The following is an 18,967-nucleotide window of genomic DNA, read 5'->3' as shown; positions in this document are numbered from 1 at the left end:
TCCTGTCTTAAATTTTCACATCAAAGAAACATCAATGCTCTTTAAAAAAAGAAAGACAGGGAATTGCCTAAAGAAGCAGAACGGTTATTTATCGTTTTAATTCATTTCATTGTTTGACCCATTCAAGTTCTCGGCACCATTTACCATCCACCCCTAAAATCCATTATTCCTCCACTTTTCACGGGATCATTTGCGCTCGACGAAGTGGGTCATTCGCGGTCGAGGATCATTTGCGGTCTGGGGATCATTTGCGGTCGGGGATCATTTCAGACACTGTACAGTTCTTGAGTCTTCAAGTGGGTTGATTAGGCATTGTTTGCCTAAGCATAAAATTGCCTTGATCCCGGGCTGAAGTCAAAGGGGAGCTTGTGACGCATATTGTACTATCTGAGGGTCGATCCTCCTAAGTGGCCACCTCCCTGAAGCGACCGCTGAATCTTCGCATTTTAAGTGGTCGGTTACGGTTGGTTCGACTGTACGTTGTGCCTATGCTGGTTGAATCTTCGCACCTTTACAACCTAATGTTTAAATTCTGCTCCAACGACAGGTGGAACCACCCCGACTTGCTAATAAAGAAATTTTCTAGCTACCCACCTACTGAAAATGCTACTTTCTCCTGAAAAACCTCTCGTAATGCATGGTTTAATTTGACCTGCAACCATGCCCCCGGGCACACGGGGATTTCCATTTTTTTTCTTTCTTGGTGGTCTATTCCCCACCCCCAGGAACAAAGAAAGAGACAATTTCCCACCCCCGAGCTCCTGATCGTTCACCCTGGTCACCCATGTCACTGTAGTCACCCAAGTCACCCAAGTTACCCAACAAGAACAACAACAACAACAAGTTTATTTAGTATTAGAAAAATCCTCTAGTGGTCTATTATCAATGCTGAGTTCTGATCTGTTGAGCTACTACTAGGCTATATGCCCACTAGTGGCGAAAAGCTCTGGCTTTAAAAACCAAAACCAACTAGTTAGATTTTACTAAAACAATTATTCCCCTCGCCCTCATAGCCTCTGAGTCAATAGCCCTAGGCTATTGACGCAGAGCCCATTCGGGCTCGAGGAATAATTGTTAATTACCATTTCTATATATGGTGTTACCGATTGAATACAATAATAGACGGACAGATTTAAGGAAATATAGATATAATTGAAAGGCACCCTATAGTCACCCTAGTCACTCTAGTCACCCAAGTCACCCTAGACACTCTAGTCACCCAAGTCACCCTAGTCACTCTAGTCAACCAAGTCACCCTACTCACCCACGTCACCCAAGTCATCCATGTCACCCAAGTCTCCATAGTCACCCATCTGGTTTCTTTTTAGTTGTTCTTTCTGGAAGTAAAGCAGCTCTTCCCGACGTAGGGAGCTGTACATTCATGGAGTATTACTGTGCGGCTCGTAAATGCAACACCGATTTCATTAAAGGACTTCAGAGAGATCCTAATGGAAGTTGCAGGTACGGTATTAAGGTTGTTTCGGAAAGAATGTCACAATTACGTTTTTTTTTTCGGTGTCTTGTACAGTGGTTATCGCAGATTCGATCTTTCCCCACAATAACACATTAGGGCACTTAAGCAACTACGACGACCACCACAACGACGACTTCAAAAAACAATAGGTTTAATGATCAAAACAACAGCTCTGCACGTGCATCATGCTTTTTAGTACATTTCTTTCACGTCCACTGCACGACTACGACGTGAAACCTCCTAATTTGCCGTTTTATGGAGGACGTGGACATGCGACGACGGAATTTTCCTTCCCCTTTTAAAACCTGAATGAAATCCTTAAGAATTCAACTCCTGGAAAAGTTGCCTGTATTTGACTTATTGAGCGGGTCCAAATAGACGCGATTAAGTTTGAAAGAACGCTAATTCATTTTTTTTTGCCGACCTTTTCACTGCTGTCGTCGTCGTCCTCGCTTAAGGTCCCTGTTGTACCCACAGTCGTCGATGTTTAATCCTTAGCAAACTTTTTGCTGTCAAGTTGTTATTGTATCGATCGCTTTAATTTGGTTTAAGTCAAACCACGCTTTATGGGCTTCAGCTTTATGCGGACACCTCATTATAACGAACAGTTTTCGTTGTCGCTGCGGAAAGCCCCTTCATTATTTCCTAAAGTCAACCCTTTCAATACGGACACCCCGTTAATATGGAAATTGATCGGGCCATAGAAAGTGTCCATATAAAAGAAAGTGTCAGACCACCCTTTATCCATTTTTATCCATTCTGCCTAGATGGTGAATGACCATACCAGACACATATAACTCGGCTCAGTAAGAGGAAAAGTTCGAAACTGGGAGTATTTGGTGCTTGTCTTAAGGTGATGTTACACGAGACGATTTGCAACGACGATTTTTAGCGCAATGCAGCGTGGCAACATTGCTGCGACATTGTTTCGAATGGTTACAACATTGTTCCAACATTGCCAAGTTGTGTTGGGCTGAAAATCGTCGTTGCAAATCGTCTCGTGTAACATCATCTTTAGCGAGAGTTGACTGTAGGCCAATTCACAGTGCTTATATTACCTCACCAATACTTCTTATTTTATCATCTGTCGCTTCATATTATTCATTAACTATGAACTTACATGTAGTAATGGTAAATTTTCCATGTTGAATTCTCAGCGCAAAGTTCAATGTCCTGACCAGCTGTGCAACCAAGTCGGCTCAATCTTGTGCCGGAAGTGTACTGTCTAAAAGTCAGATCGACAATATTATCCGCGAGAGCTATAAAGAAAATATCATGTGTCTTGAAGGTGGAAACGCGATTCCAACCATGCCGACGATTGGCTCGCCATGTGCGCCATCGTTCAGCACTGATGCAGACAACTGTTTGAGAACCTTTCATGAAAAGTTTGCTGCAAACAAGGCGGACCCGGATCTGTGCTCGTGAGTTAAATCTTTGATTGCATCTATCGTATTCCTAAGCTATTGGCAACCAACGCTCTAAATTTAGTGCTTCTTGATGCAGTTACTAACCCCACCCCCCTCTCTTTCTCTCTCCTTCTCTCCCCCAACCACACACACATACACACACCCTTCTACTTGTTCCGCCTCGACTTCAATCTTAATAATTGGACATTGTGATTACCCTTTTTTCAATTTCAACAGGGAAAATGCCAAAGCAAAGAAGTGCATGAAGAATCTGATAGCGTCGGCTTGTACCTTACCGTCTACTGTACAAGAAATGTTAGATTTGGCCTTCAGTGACTACAATCCTTTCTGCAAGGACAATCGAGACCCGGGGGCGATTGGTAATGACCAGTGTTACGGTTACAGCGGCAGTCCTGCAACCGCTGTGATGAATATGGGCGTTGCAAAGGCTCTGCTGTTTTATTTCCTGTTTCTGTTTTTCTTTGTTTAGATCTTAAATAGAAGAGCAGTGTTTAATTTTCTAGGTATGTTTTTTTTACGACCGTCTAAGTGGATTCTTAAACAGAGTAGATAATAATGTTTAATAATGTAAAAACAAGTAACTGTTTTGCGTTAAAAAAATAAATTTGGATCCAGTCTTTCCAACTTGCCAAATCCCATCGTTTCATTTGGGCCGCTTTTCCGATTCCCTTATGCAACCTTGCATCACTTGAACTGTACGATTAAAGCAAATAAAATTAAAGCTTTAGTCCAGCCAAAAATAAGTAACCACAAACTTGTGATTGCGTTGGGGCAATATCAACAGTCTGTCTAGCGAAACTAAGATGATGCACAACAAGGAAATCATTAATGACATGGAACAAAAATTCACTCTCTCCTTAACCCTTTAAGCCCCAAAATCAGCATGCGTCTTCTCCACACTGTTCTTCATACATTCTTTATGGTACTGCTAGAGAAAATTTGTTCTGACATCACAACATTTCATCTGTGGTAATCATTTCACTAATTCTCATGGCCTGTCTGTTTGATCAGGTAGTGTTATTGTTGGGAGAAATTGGATGTAGGTCACTATTTGGGCTAACCCTATTCAGAACGGTAAAAAATGAATAATTTCAAAGCCGTTCAAGGGCTTAACGACCTTAACGCGAAAATAAGCGACGTTTCCTAAAAATTATCTGGGAACATTTAAGAGTTGTCATGACGTGTAGCTCAACATTGACGTTACCATGGCAACCGGGTTTTGACAGCCATTTTTTATTACTAATTATTATAATTGTTATTTTGCACTTTTCCTATAAAATAACGTTTCTTTTCTATTTTAACTTATTGAATCATTATGTTACACTCAATTTAGAATTATTTCCTCAAATTTATGGTAAATGTGTAATGTAATACAGGCTTTCTTAGTGACTTAAATTTAAGGAGAAAAAAAACGTGAATTTATAACAACCAAATGGCAGCTGCCGGGTTAAGTTTTCAGCAGTGTTCATCTCTCTCGGAATTTTGTAACTTGTGGATTATTTTGCTTCCTATGCATTTTTTTTATACACAGATAAAATTATTTCTATGACGACCAACTCGTTTAAAACGGTTTTTAGGTACAATACAGTAAGTAGTTCAAAATGGCGGATCCAAGATGGCGGAGGGTTCCAGTTCCCTATTAACGTAATATAAAACGTTATTATGACATAACTGGTGTTTTTGAAGGTCATTAATGTGTTAGCTAACTTCTTGATATTATTTTATCAGACACCTTAATTTATCAAGGTTTTTTCGCTTTATGGCTACTCTGAGGGGAATCTGGATATTGCCAATCAATTCAACAATATAACGTCCTAATCACGTTATAAACGTCATTATGTAAGTCAAATTATGCCTTGTAATTTTAGTGGCCGTATCATAAGCGGTTTTGAAGTTACAGAGGATGGACTCTGAACTCCTACCCAACTCCCTGTTACGTCCGTTTGCACATAACGTTAGTCGCGTTCAAAAGTTTTTCCGGCAGATACAGTTGGTCTTTGCAAATACGCCGTAGGAAAGTTAGCAGAGAAGCTAAGAAATGGACATGAAAAGAATTCTTTTCCTGCTAGGTAAGTCAATTCTTTACGGCTTTTGTTATTGAGATTTAGTTTTACTACCACTTTTTCCTTAACTCCATTGACACTCGAGTGCGGTCTTCGTGCTGAAACCCGACGTACGGGTGAAAGCCTAAAGTTTGGAACATGATAACCATTTGATATGCATCGTATATTTCTTAATGTAACTCGCACTAACAGTAAAGCTTTACTCACTGCTCACTGGTATTAACTATTAGATTGTCAACAGAACGGCTTAATACAAAACGATCATGGTCCAATTTTACATAATTTCAATCAACGCCGGTGAAAACGTCTTGCACATTTTCACTCAATTTCATTTCATGTTGAACTGTTTGAAACTAGAAGATTCAGAAAACAGTGCTAGGAATGGCCCTAATTTCATGCTCTGAAACACGCTCAGAATGTACACAGGCCCGGAAATGATTTTTCAGCCTTCCTTTTCTTCTACGGTTTCGCCCTGTCATATTTAGAGCCTCCATCGATAACGAAACAATGACAGCGGCTATTTCTGAGTCAGCTACTATTTTATTTTATTTAATTTCGCCACCCACGTACTTACAATATCAAGATTTAGTCAGTAAAGTGAAAAGGCGAGATGCGGCTTGTGTAACCGGGCCTCCAGGCAGTCAAATATCAAAAGGCAAAAGAAAAAACAGAGAAGAAAAAGAAGAAGAGAAGCAAAATCTTAGACAGATCAAAAAAAGAAAAACAAATTAGAACAAAAACAAAAAAAAGAAAGAAAAGAGCTAAGGATGTGTTCGAACCCTGAAACATAAATCAAGAAAAGAAATCGTGTCAACCACACCCGGGGGGGGGGGGGGGCACTTTAGGAATTTCTGGGTGGGGATGTGCCGCTGGGAGCCTGGAACCCTTAACCTTTACCAGAGCTAGTTCAGCTGAATTTTGCTACCCTATACTAGAGTAAACTCGCCAAATCCCCCTATCCTAGAGTAGCTGTGTACCTAGTCTAGATAAAATCTTCAACCAACTGATCAGTTTCCTGAAAAATGATACCCTATTCTAGAGCCAAACGCTCTGATTTATATACCCTATCCTAGAGTAAACTGCTTGAAAACCATACCCTTCACAGCGGCACATACCTGTATAGCCCATATATGGCAGTACCCCCCCCCCCCCGGGCAACCACATTCCTGCAGTGAATTTACGTTACAACTTCCTTTCAGCATTGCAGTATTACAGCGTTTCAGTACCGCGTCGAACTGTATTAGTATAGGTAATAGCATGATTTGGAGTGATATTTGGCATAAATACCATGAGTGATATTTCGAAATTGTTATAGGTAATTTCACGAGCCGTTAGGCGAGTGAAATTTGTGACAATTTTGAAATATCACGAGTGGTATTTATGCCAAATTTCACGTACAAATCATGCTATTATTTGTTTATACTACTACCCGCAAAAGGTTTGTAATTTTCACATGTAGGTATTTCAAATTAAGCTGAAATACCACTGCTCTAAGCCAATCAATTTGCAGAAATTTCTCATGAAGTAGTATAACTGCTGTGCAGAATAAAAGTCAGCAAAAGTAAACTACGGAAGTAACTTGTTTAATGATGCGTAAAAAATTGTTGCGATATCATACCCTGATGAAGCCGAAATGATATAGGTTTAACGTTCTGCGTTTTTTCTAATATTCAATCCATGGAATTAACTCCAGTCAAAGTCTAAGCAAAGTGTACGTTACAAAAGGTTACATATATCGCGTTCTCAAGTTTCTATTTCGTTTTTTACCCAGGGAATTTGGTGCATGAGCACTGAGCAGCATATCACACTGGCGCCTTATTCTTGACTATATTATCTAGTCTTGTTTTAATTTATTTCCCTCGGGGACTGCGAAAAACCAGAGCATAGCGACTTTTTCGTGTTGATAACTGATAATTCATACGATTTTTTTTGTAAAATGACGTCTTTAGTGATATCCGAAAATGTGTTGAAGATTTACTTAATTGCGTACTTTTTCGTGCTAGTTAATTCCGTGTTTGTCGCTACTTTTGTCATCAAAATAAAAAAAAAAGAGAGAGAAAAGTCAGGCAAACAGATCAAATTAGTCACACTGGCGTCAATCGTGCGGTGTGCTATTCATGTGGTTCGAACTGTCCCTATCCTCGAGCTCTTGCCCCCCCCCCCCCCCCCCCCCTTCTAGAATTTTTTTAATGACCCCTAATGCGATCAATATTGGTGGAAGTAACAAATAGCTGCTCAGTATGCTGGTTGGTTGACTGTTTCGAATAAGTTCACTAGGTAGTCGGTCGGATGACTTAGTCATTGCCACAATCTGGCCAAATCAGACAGCTGAAATGTCAGTTTGGATTGACAGGAAAATTACAGTAGATAAGCCCAAAACAGGAAGTATTACAAAATACGACAAAGTGTTACATAACAATTCACGACAGGTGGGCTTATTACAAATTACGACAACGTGTTATTACAATTCACGATAGTTTGGTTTTTACAGTTCTCGATAATTGTGATTACAATATTCGACAGGTATTACAATTCACGACAGAACACCTGGGGGGCTTCATTTGACCCTAAAAGGAGGCGACAAACGTTATGACGGCATTTGCAAATTTCCTATGTATATTTTTCTCCGCGCACAACACTGAGTGTTATTGCGGAAATCCTGCCCTGAACATCCCAAGTGAGACGAACCCCCCCCCCCCCTCCCTCCGCAGAGCCTGCTCGCACGCTATTTCATAACTATTTTTCACTTGAAATATTGCAGTAACAGTACATGTACATTTACATTACATTAGCAATTGTAATGACCCCCGTCGATTTTCTTTAATTTTAGCCGTCCTTTCTGGAAGTAAGGCATATCTTCCTAATGTTGCCTAATGCACATTTATGGAATATTACTGTGATGCTCCTAAATGCACCACGGACTTTTTCAAAAATCTTCGGAAGGACCCTGGAAACTGCAGGTACAATACTTTAACTATAAAGCTGCTTGCTGTATAGTCTGTTACACAGCCGTTTTTAGTGTCGTCACGCAACGCGTTAGTGGGGAGGAGCGTTGCGTGACGACACAAAAACGGCTGTGTAGCAGACTACCTGCTGTACGTCTTTTCTCCTAAAACCCATGGGTGATGGGTGCCAGTAAAACGCGGGGTCAAGTTCTAGAAAATGGGACTATTTGTTAATCAAAGTCGCTGATACTTTCGCTGGACCTTTCCTATCTCAAAATCGTATGTCGCCCCATGTAAGAGGTAATTCAGAATTTCGGAATCCGGGAAAAGTTTCTTGTGGAAACTGGAATCCAGGACTTCAGAATTTGGAATTGACAGCTCAAGGAATTCGGAATAACGATAACGTTTACAAGCAGAATCCAAATTCCACTGACAAGGAGTGTGAAATCCAGTCCCTGGGATCCGGAATCCACAGTTTGGAATCCAGAATCCATGACTGTCTTGGATAATTTTATACCTGGGGCGACGTCCGGGAGCGGGGGGCGGGGGGATTACTCCCTTATATAAGTTATATTTTATATAGGTATGTGCCGCTCCCCGGGTAGGGTTTTTGCGCCGTTTTGGTCTGAAAACGGGTATACGCTTTGCCCATTTTGGTTTGGAATCGGTTTTAGTTTTCGAGGGGAACTACGGGAATGTATGAATGTATTTATTGTTTCAATTCCAAATGAGTAAGAAAGAAAAAGAAATACGTGAATTCAAAATGGTCTTCAAATTTTGGCTTGCACTCTACTCTAAGTAATGACAACATAATTTCTGCCTAAAGGCCAGGTCTGTAAACGGATATGGATTTTAGAGGTCTGGTCTGAAAACGAGTGTGGAAAATTATATTTTTGTGGTCTGAAATAGAGTCAGGATTTGGAGAACCGGGCGGCACACCCCCATCAAGAATTCCCAGGAGTACCCCCCGGGGGGCGACGTCTGGAAAGCATCGTTAACCAACAATTTATAGAAAATACCATGCGCTAAATAACAATGCTTTCCTTCGATTTCGGACGTACAAAGTACATGTTGCTTCTTCTATTCAGATATCTCTTTGAGAATATATTTTCTATTTTACATCCTTAGGGCCAAGTTCGAGAAATTGACCAAATGTGTAACTAAAACGTTTGATATTTGTGACGAAAATGACTTACTATAGCTTACTATCTCAAAGCCAGATCAAGAGCATCGCTCGTTCAAGTTTCGATGAAACTGTATATTGTTTGAAAGGTGGGTGGAAAGGAACAACTACTTCGTCGGGGATCTTGCCATGCAGCAGCTCGTTCGTCACTGATGCAAACAACTGTCCAAGAAAGTTCAAGCAAAGATTCGCAGCAGACAAGACGGATCCTGAGCTGTGCTCGTAAGTTAAAGTTTGAACGAATACAATAGACTATAATTATCTACATAACAAAAACCGAGACAAGCACTGTAGCATTGTACCAGCTTGTTTTAAAGTGCCCTAAGGAGAGTTACATTCATACCAAGTCAAGCGTTAGGGGGTATTTTGCAGAACGCAAAACGGCCCCCGAACGCCGAATGACTCTGAATTTTAGCAGATTTAGAAGGGAGGAAACGGATCCATTTTGGGTCATTTCAATAGGCAAAATGACCTGAAACTTGATGTTGGTTTTTGAGGAGGGGCAAAACAGAAGCACCCTGAGAGAAGAATCTTTTAAAAACATGAAAGGGACCAACAATAAATTCATCTTACATATAGCGTCCCAACTTGGATTCGAATTCGGGAGAAATTGTAAACGGCAAGTGTCACCACCTGACTGCCCCGCCCTTGCTCTCCCGTTGCATTAGCCTCGGCTTTGCGGTCACGCTGGAACCAAAATATGATCGCTACAGTTAAGCAGTAGGGGGCGTCAAAGAAGTGTTGATAATTTTCTGACGCGGCCCCTCCTTTCATAGGGGATTCCCCCCCCCCCCCCCGGGAATATCATTTCGCTTCATTTCAATCACTTTAGAGTCATTTTTTAAAAAGGTTACAACATTTGTTAATGCCAATGAGTTTGCCCTTAACCTTAGTTAAATAAAGTAAAATGACGCCATCGGGGAGTATCTGGGATTTTGAGTGAGAATACAGAGCAGAGCTGAGTATGCAGGTTTTCACATGACGTTACCAAAATTCAAACTAAAGAATAATCGATTCTCTTCTTACTTTCATTCATGAGGTATCAAAGAAGCTAAGAACTAATATTTATACAAATGTTCACTTCGAAAGTGTTCTTTGTCAGTCTGAGAGAGTACAATTGAAATTTTAAGCTTGACGCGGTATTTACATGGCGGCCGAGAGGGCTTCCATATATGTAGGTTCAAAAAGTGACTTATTTTGGGGGATTTTGCATCTGAACAGTCCTTGTAACAGAAAAAGAATTACGTTAATGTTTATGATTTCCACGAGAGATCAATTCATGATTTCATAGTAAAATTAGGTGACAGGTGTTTTGTTGGTTTACAGCCACCACGTTGGTGCCCCTCATATGGACACCAACATGGCGTCTCCATACAAAGCTTAATTTTGATCTATAAATTTGGGTCAAACGTTTCTCCAGATATGTCGCATATGAAAAATTGCACTGATCTGAATATTGGGGAGGCAATAGCGGTGCAGATGAATTAAGAATAAAAGGGGGTTACTCAAGGATCCCCCTATTCCCCTCGATCTACCCCTGGCAATCCTTAGAGTGACGTATTACCTCTCTGCATCTCAACAGGGAATATGCCAAAGCGAAGGGGTGTATGAAGAACCTGATAGCATCAGATTGTCACTTTACGTCTAGTCAGCAGAAGGTGATAGATCTAGGCTTTAGTGACTGGAATCCTTTCTGTGAAAACAATCGAGATCCTGGGGCAACCGGAAAAGACCAATGTGATGGTGTGAAGAAACTCAACAACCCCCTGCATAGCAACGGTCCTGCGTCCGCTAAAATGAAAGTTGGCGTCACATATGCCTTGCTTATTCCTTTTGTGCTGTGGTTTTTTTTTTTTTTCTCGGATGTGAGGCAGAGAAGCTTTTAAATAAATACGCCAATAAATCGCTTGCGTTTTAAACATAAATTGTAAAAGGTTTACATGAACGGGGTTTTTCTAGATCCAGACGAAGGAAAATTAAGGCGATAATTGAGTACCTAGACACCGTGGAATTTCTGGGTAGCAGTAGATTATAACATGTAAATTAACATTAATTTCTTGTGATGGGTACAATAAATTGTTATCGCGGCTGCTGTTGTTGTCGTTGTCGTTTTTCTCAGAACAGTTCTTGGTAGTTACAATAGAAATAAAATGGAAAATTTTCAAAAGAAAGATGATGCCATCAGTAACAATACATCGAATAAGCGTCCACGCTCTAATAAGTGCCCTTCCCCGAATGAGCTTCCAGGCACACCTTAAACCAGAATAGTAAACAACCGTCTGCCTCCACTGTCCATCACTTTCTTAAAAAGTAGAGAATTACAAGGGAATGCGACAATCTGAATATCACTCGTTGACGAGAGGATGATCTTTTAGATGATCAGATAATCGATATTTTAAAAACCTGCATATATAATGATCATTAGAGTAAATATAACGGTATTACGGAACGCTTGATTACTAACCACTGTTTTAATGAACGAAAAACATTCAACCCTAAATATTGACTTTACGTTTATGTGGATAAGGTAGTGTTTGCTTTGTTTTTTTTTTCGATTTTTAATAGATTTAAAGTTAAAATAAAATTACAGTTTGTAACAAGGAAAACTTAATAAGCGCCTTCCTTCCAATTAACTCTCCTCCTTTTAGCGGAATTTTGGAATAAGCGCCAGGGCGCTTATTCGAGAAAATACGGTATGTTGACGCAGTGATGGGTTGTTACAGTGTAGGATTGTAACGACGAACCCATTCTTCCTCGAGTACTGAAAACGGCATATTTAATTCAGACCGATGGTGACTAAACCTTAGGCTTGCTAGCGCTCCTCAGAAAAAGGCGCCTGATAAGATCAGAGATAACAGAAGTTGTCTCAAAAATTACTGGAAACAATGCGTTTTGTTGTAGGAAAATAAAACTCATTTTTTAGAAAACTTTCAGTTCTTTTAGAATGTCACCTAACACAATGGAAAAAAGAACCCTAGAAACCACTATTAAATGATTGGGCGCTTTCCATTTAGGAAAAAAACCCGGAAATTTCGATGGGAGCAAAAGTGGAATTTCCGATTGGTAAAAAGTTGTTCCATTTGGTCGTAAACCCCGGTACGTCGCGGTGCCCGACCGTGGACCTGGAACTGGTACGAACTACGAGAAACGTAAATGGAACCGACGACATTCCGTTCGGGAATTCCAACCGGGAAAACGGGCTCACCTTTTTAGATTTTCCACTTTTTCTGGGAATTTTCCAGTGGGACGAACCGACGAAACGTCTTCCATTTACGGCCGAACCGAAAGTCCGGAAATTTTGACTAAATGGAAAGCGCCCATTGTAATTGTTATTTTACATTGTAGTCGCTATCTATCTTAACCTTCTCATTGGCTAAGAGCCTACAATTAATATTGGAAATTAGCGCAACCTACGGATTAGTCAGTTATCTGCCAGCAGATGAGTGACTAATCTGTTGGTTGCGCGCGCAATGAATGATTTCCAATAGCAATGTTAAACTGTGTTCTATGCGATGGTGTTTTTGCCGTTACTTTCTTTAAAAGAATTTATTATAAAACAGTTATTAGATGCGGTTTGTTATGATATCCGGAATAATCAAGGTTTCGGTAATTGTTGACCGAGACTGAGTGCTCTGTTTTTCTTTCTTAGTTTCTTTCTTTCTTTTTGTTGGAAATATAACGATAGAGCCGTAGGGCAAGGTATGCAAAAATATTCTAAGCTTGCAGGATCCCGTGACCAAATCAAACGATACGCTCTGAGTGCAAGACTGCGGTTTGAAGTGTTTTGCATACCAATTTGGGGTTCAAGGGATCGTGTAACGGTAGTTTTACGTCAAGCTTTTATGCTTCACTTCGTCCTCCTGTTTGTTTTCAAATTGTTCTGAATACAGGACTAAATTCATTTACGAAATGTATCTGAAAAGCATTCTTTTCTTGCTTGGTAAGTCCACGGCCTATATTTTTATAATTATTTATTTCAGCCTTTGTCTTAAAACACTAGCACGTGTTGTAAAGCATGGATCGCTCCTTCTTTACTCGGAAGGCATGAAACTTCTCGATTCCTCTGACTATTCGAGTTATCGCATGCCCTTATTTGATAAACTTACTGAACAATAGCGCTAAAGCTTTGCTGGCTGTGTACGAAAATGTACCTACAGAGTGGTCCAATATTTCCAGATGATGTTTACCGACGGCAGTGAAAGCGTCTTGCACAGTTATGGTCATATGGCATGCAAGCTGCCATTTGCGAAGTTAGCTCCGCTTTAATTTAGTTTGCTTAAACCCTTCACTACCACAGAAGAGCTTTTTTGAATGAACTGTAGTTAATGTCGACAACTAGACATAGCCCAGGGTCGATGTTCTGTATTTTGTTAATAAGCTAGCAGAACAGCAAATATCACGAAAAAGCGGAAAATATTTCTTCGGCTGGGAATCGATCACACGCACTGATCGAAAGGTGTCAATAAAGACTCACATAATAGAGATGTATGGAGAGAAGGCTCGGCGAATATAGAAACGGCGTTGGGTGTCGAAAGGCCATCAAAGCCAATAAATGATAAATACTAGGAAATCGCAAAGTCGATGCGGTATTGTGAGGGTATCGTTTGATCACAGTGATCTTTTGAATAGACTATCAAACGTTACGACACTTTAATAGTATTGAAAGGGACATAGAATAAAGAAAAGGGAGAGAGGAGTTATTTATTCACAAAAGTACGATTCTTAGACATTGATCTGCGGTATAAAGTTGTATATTTTATAGAGTGTTTTCACTCACGTGGCCAGCATCTACGCAAATTTATTGGAACAAAAGAAAGCGTTTGCATAAGAAAGGAGTTCAACTCCCACAGGACTAGTTTGGGACACCAACATGGCCGCCGTTTCATTGTTTTGGGACACCAATATGGCTGCCGTGACGTCATGTGAAAACACTCTATTAATATTGCTCATCAAGATCCGGAATAGGGAACTAATCTTCCGTTTAATAATACTAAGGTAAATTGTTAAGCGTCTTTAAACACAGTTCGAATTTAACCTCCCATTTTCCAACCGTGCTACGTTTTGCGGGTATTTAATTACAGCTACTTAAAACTACACGGACAGGAAAGAAGTCGGAATTTACTAGGGATTTGAGATCACACGTGGGAATCGAACTCGGGACTTCTCGCCCGGAAGGCATCGCAGTAACCAGGAGCGTATCACCCAGTAACCAAATGTGCCGATCCTTGATTCGCCCCGTGTAAGGTAATTCAGATTCCGGAATCCGAGAATTTTGCTTTTGGAATTCGGAATCCCGGGCTTTGAAATCTGAAATCCAGCGCAAGGAATCCAGAATCCTGTTAATGATTGGAATCCGGAATCTAGCACCTGGAATCCGGAATCCACGGTGGAATTCGGAATCCAAGACCGTCTTGGATTCCCTTACATGATTCGACTCGGCTCCTATTCAAATTGGCAATGACTGTTAACGCCATCTTGATCATGATTTACGAATTTATTGTTCTTGTAACAACTACTAATTTTACATTCATAACGGTTTCTTTAAGCTATCCTTTCTGGAAGTCAGGCTAAAGATGATAAGCTTCCTAAAATTGGCGATTGTACGTATATGGAATATCATTGTGATGCCAATAAATGTCAAACAGACTTTTTTAAGGGACTCCAGAAAGACCCTAATGGAGATTGCAGGTACAGTACAGTTCGTAACTTTGACTTACCACGGCTTGAAATCCCGCCGTACTTTTTCGCAGTAACACTAACCCCCGAGATATTTATCTCAGCGAGCCCGTTCGGAGAAAAAAAAAACATCCTCATGCTATTAAGCAAGATTGTTTCGAAAATTCAAGAGAGAAAAGGAAGTGATTTTAAGTTTCTTACTTTTTCAGTGCAGATACTTGAATTACTTAATAAAAATTAATACCAACGACTTTCCCTTATCATTCACCATAAATTCAAACATGCTTTATTTTGCTACATAATAGAGTGGAGAAGTGTGACTTCAGGTACCATCATAGCAAAATTTCTGGATCACAACAATTCTTGGTTTGCAACCATGTGACAAGGCGGCCATGTTGGCTCAATACAATAGAGAAATTTGTTCTTGACCACTAACATGTCCGCCGTGACGTCACGTGCAAATCAGCAATAAGGAGTTTAATATAGAGCGTTAAGTTTCCTGAGGTAGTGTCGAGGATCCTGTTCCGTGTGTTTGAAGGCACGTCGGAGACCGGAACTGGGAATTTTGGCTACACCTATAATTAGTTATAATTGGATATTAATTAAAACAAAAAGTGTCCAAAGCAAGTATAACTTCATCGGCACTCAGACTGATTTAATTATTCTAACCTTCATAAATTAAAAACATCCCAATCACCGAAAAGCAAGGTGATCGTATCAAAAATGCAAATAAACCATGCTAGCCTCAATTCTCGAGATAAGTTTTATTTCTTTTCATTATCATTTCTAATGGTCATTTTGCCATTCTGTATCCACAGCGCCAAGTTCAAGAAACTGATCAATTGCGTAATTAAGACGGTTGAAATTTGTGTTGGAAATGTACTACCAGAAAGTTGGATCGAAAATCTTGTTCACGGAAACTTCAAAGAAAATACCACGTGTTTGAAAGGCGGGAGGGAGATTCCATCTTTGCTATCGCTGGACTACCTATGTAACAGCTCGTTCATCCCTGCTGCAAAAAACTGTTCGAGGAATTTCCATCAAAAATTCGACGCAGACAAGTCGGATCCCGAACTATGCTCGTAAGTCGAAACATTGAACGAATACAGTTAAACCCCGCTTTACGGATATCCGCTTAATACGGACACTTTGGTTTGTCCCTGGGGAAAGAAATCCCTTAATACGGCCGGGGTACCCTGTCAATACGGACACTTTCTATCCCTGCTTCCGTGTCCGTATGAAAGGGGTTTGACTGTACTATACAGCTGACTATAAACACCCTGATCTTCTACGCCGGTCCCGTTTGTAAGGAGAAAACTTGTCATGGGTAGAAGGGTCACTCGGCTACAGGAGCTACTCTGGGCGAGCTAACTGTTCATAGAAAACTTGGCGAACCGTTTACACGAGAAACAAGTTAGCTCGGCTAGGCGGGTTATGGTCACCTTTTTTCGATCGTAGGGTCACCCTTCTAGCCAGGCCAACTTTACTCCGCATAAACACTTCACCGGTCCTAACCGGGACAACTCAGTCAAGGGGAGACAATAGCAGGGACTTTGAGATCCAACGACGCGGACGGCAACAAGAACGTCAAAAAAACAATAGGTTTAATAAGCAAAACAACAACTTTGCACGTGCATTACGCTTGTTTGCACATTTCTCTGCCCGTTTTTGCACGACTACAACGTGAAAATGCCTAATTTCGCCTTTTATGGAGTACGTAAACAAGCAACTACGAAATTTTGTTTCTCTTTCTGTACTTGGATATGGTCCGTAGGAATTCAACTCCAGGAGGGTTCGCCTACATTTGACAAGTAAGTGGGGGGTAGGAAAAATTACGATAAAGACTGAAAGAACGTAAATTTACGTTTTTAAGCGACGTTCTCGTTGCTGTCGCGTCGTTGGATCTTAAAGTCCCTAATCAGAGCATCCGCGAGCGCTGTTGAAAGGGCAAAGGGGTCACGTTTTTTTCCATATAAGCGCTCGTTAAAGTTGACTTGACTGAGAGGGTGACATTCTTTTCAGAGACCACGTTTCTCCACATAAACGGGGCCTAAGTTTAAAACGGTGCTAGCTGTGTCTAAAGCCTTACGCCCTTCAGAGAAATACAAAATTAATGACAAATACAATGTATTCACCCTCCAAGTCTCAAGAGTACAGTGGCAAACATTCATTTTCTCTTAAAAATATTTCAACATCACCCAGAGAAAAGGTTATGCGTTTAATTGAAATGATCCCCGATGGGAATACATACACTGAAATGAAAAATAATTTTCTTTCGATTTATCTGCAGAGTTCGCACGGAATTTTTAGTTCTTGAAAACAGCTGAATTGAAAGTTGCAAACCAGTATAAAAAATAATGATAAAGACTGAAAAAAATAACGGAAACAATTCTGGAGTTGAAAATGCCTTGAACTGGAAAAAGATATAATTTTTTTCGGAAATAGTCTTTAATTATCACATCAAAAAATCTGTACGAGCCCTGTGTACTGTATCTGACTGCTATTTAACAACAACAACAACTAAAAAGACTTGTATTTGAAAAGAATGAGGGGTATCGCAGATAATTTACCCTTTCACTGCCAGACTGTCACTTCTGAGTCTGTGGACAAAATTCTATGGAGTGACCATTCAAATGAAACATCTCTGCCTGTGCTTTTAGATGGTTATATTTGTTTTTCAAAATTTTACGAAATGAAATTGGACGTTTGTGTTGAATTTTGCCCTTGGCCACAGTCGGCAGTGAAAGGGTTAAAGGAAGGTATATCTCTCGTAAGGAGCAAAGCGCCGGCCCTTCCCAGCCTTCGAACGATCCGTCATTGCAACTCCAGCAATTATCTCTTGTCATTGATCTCCAGTGAAAATGCAGATGCAAAGAAGTGTCTGAAGAATGTCACAGAAACTGCCTGTACCTTTGCTCCTAAAACCAAGCCAGTGCTCGATTTACAGTTGGGATTCAGTGATTACAATCCTTTGTGCGACAACAATCGGGATCCTGGGGCGACCGGAAAAGACCAATGCGATGAAGTGAAGGACCTCAACAATCCCCTGAACAACAGTCCTGAAACCGCTGGAATGAGAATTGGCGTTCTGCAGGCTCTATTGATCACTTTTCTCTTGCTTTTTTTCTATGTTTAGATCTTAAGTAGCGAAGCAATGTTTGAATGTCAAGCAGTAATGTAAATGCTGCATTCCGATTTTAGAAGTAAATGAAGCAGTTGTCAAAAAAGGAAAATGTGAGCATTGTAAATCTAGTTAACGGAAGAACGTAAAGTTAAGGGCAACAAAAATACGAATAAAAACAAAGCACGTAAGTCATTTTAGTTAAAGATGAAGTCAATTGATATGAAAATAACTTCACCGAGGGACACGCTGCGATCACAGTCCTTTTCATTTTAAGTTTCTGGGAAACTGCCCACCTACCCCTCCCCTAAGCCAACATTTTGCCCTCAGTAAGACCTAAGTGTTAATGTTGGTTTAAGGGAGGGGTAGGTGGGTAGTTTCACAAAAACGTAAAATGATCCTAGAAGGATCCCGTTTTCTCTTCTTATTGATCGAGAAAGAGAAGGGGCTCTGCCTGAATCGGCCGTCAAGCCTTTGAGTCCGCCACAGCCGGAGCTTCTAGACTAGTCAATCTCGTTTTCTCTCGACAAACTGGTTTTTCAAGTGCAAACATCCTTTTATTGATTAACCAAAGGTCACTATTGAGCCCGCTGTAACAAGCGCTCGACGATTAAGCCTTTTTCGAAACTGTATCCTACCAAAAGGCAGCGCATGCTGAACAAAGAACTTGCTCGAGTCCTGCAGTGTCTCGAGTAACGCCAGAATCGAAAAAGAGAAAGAAAGGGTCCCCTGGCAGGGTTCAAAGGACACAACTTTTGTTATAAATCATCGCGTTTTCTTGAGAACCACTCCCTCCCCCCTCCCGACCCCGAAAAACTTATTGTAACACAAACTAAACATGACCGTGGACATGTTAAGCCGAAGTGAAGCTAATGAACATGAATGTGAGTGTGTACCTTTATTTACCTGTGGCATGTTTTTTTTATGTTTTGGTCCAAAAATGTACAAGAAAACTTTAGGATATTAAAATTGTTGTAAATAAAATAAAGAAGGTATACTTAAAACTTAGAAGTCGTCAACGAAAGGTAAAGCTAGCTAAAACTTAGAAATCAACTCCTTCTTGACATCCTCAGACATT

The 18,967-nt window shown here is 40.4% G+C and overlaps 2 protein-coding genes across 3 annotated transcripts; both read left to right on the top strand.

Annotated features, from left to right (window-relative positions):
- Window positions 1-1,323: 1,323 nt before the first annotated feature.
- Window positions 1,324-3,525, top strand: LOC140923053 (uncharacterized). The gene is made up of 3 exons (XM_073373112.1): window positions 1,324-1,461; window positions 2,632-2,895; window positions 3,118-3,525. The coding sequence occupies exons 1-3, from the start codon at window positions 1,382-1,384 to the stop codon at window positions 3,368-3,370; spliced, it is 597 nt and encodes a 198-aa protein (XP_073229213.1). The 5' UTR covers window positions 1,324-1,381; the 3' UTR covers window positions 3,371-3,525.
- Window positions 3,526-4,830: 1,305 nt separating this feature from the next.
- LOC140923412 (uncharacterized) lies at window positions 4,831-18,008 on the top strand. 2 transcript variants are annotated; one of them, XM_073373507.1, is made up of 4 exons: window positions 4,831-4,970; window positions 14,639-14,780; window positions 15,587-15,850; window positions 17,625-18,008. In XM_073373507.1, the coding sequence occupies exons 1-4, from the start codon at window positions 4,940-4,942 to the stop codon at window positions 17,902-17,904; spliced, it is 717 nt and encodes a 238-aa protein (XP_073229608.1). In that variant the 5' UTR covers window positions 4,831-4,939; the 3' UTR covers window positions 17,905-18,008. The 2 variants fall into 2 exon arrangements, with proteins under 2 accessions (XP_073229608.1, XP_073229607.1); XM_073373506.1 differs by lacking the exon at window positions 4,831-4,970 and adding an exon at window positions 12,871-13,032 and having other exon boundaries at window positions 17,625-18,002.
- The last annotated feature ends 959 nt before the right edge of the window (window positions 18,009-18,967 follow it).

The sequence above is a fragment of the Porites lutea genome, chromosome 13 (assembly GCF_958299795.1).
Source record: "Porites lutea chromosome 13, jaPorLute2.1, whole genome shotgun sequence".
Classification (NCBI taxonomy): domain Eukaryota; kingdom Metazoa; phylum Cnidaria; class Anthozoa; order Scleractinia; family Poritidae; genus Porites; species Porites lutea.
Note: the sequence above shows the minus strand (reverse complement) of the source record. Positions and strands in the feature narration are given on the sequence as shown.

Excerpts from the sequence above, each read along its gene's own strand:
- LOC140923053 (XM_073373112.1), top strand. The coding sequence starts at position 1,382 with ATGGAGTATTACTGTGCGGCTCGTAAATGCAACACCGATTTCATTAAA. Across the intron at positions 1,462-2,631 it reads GATCCTAATGGAAGTTGCAG|CGCAAAGTTCAATGTCCTGA; the intron begins GTACGGTATTAA and ends TTGAATTCTCAG. Across the intron at positions 2,896-3,117 it reads GCGGACCCGGATCTGTGCTC|GGAAAATGCCAAAGCAAAGA; the intron begins GTGAGTTAAATC and ends CAATTTCAACAG.
- LOC140923412 (XM_073373507.1), top strand. The coding sequence starts at position 4,940 with ATGGACATGAAAAGAATTCTTTTCCTGCTAG. Across the intron at positions 4,971-14,638 it reads AAGAATTCTTTTCCTGCTAG|CTATCCTTTCTGGAAGTCAG; the intron begins GTAAGTCAATTC and ends GGTTTCTTTAAG. Across the intron at positions 15,851-17,624 it reads TCGGATCCCGAACTATGCTC|TGAAAATGCAGATGCAAAGA; the intron begins GTAAGTCGAAAC and ends ATTGATCTCCAG.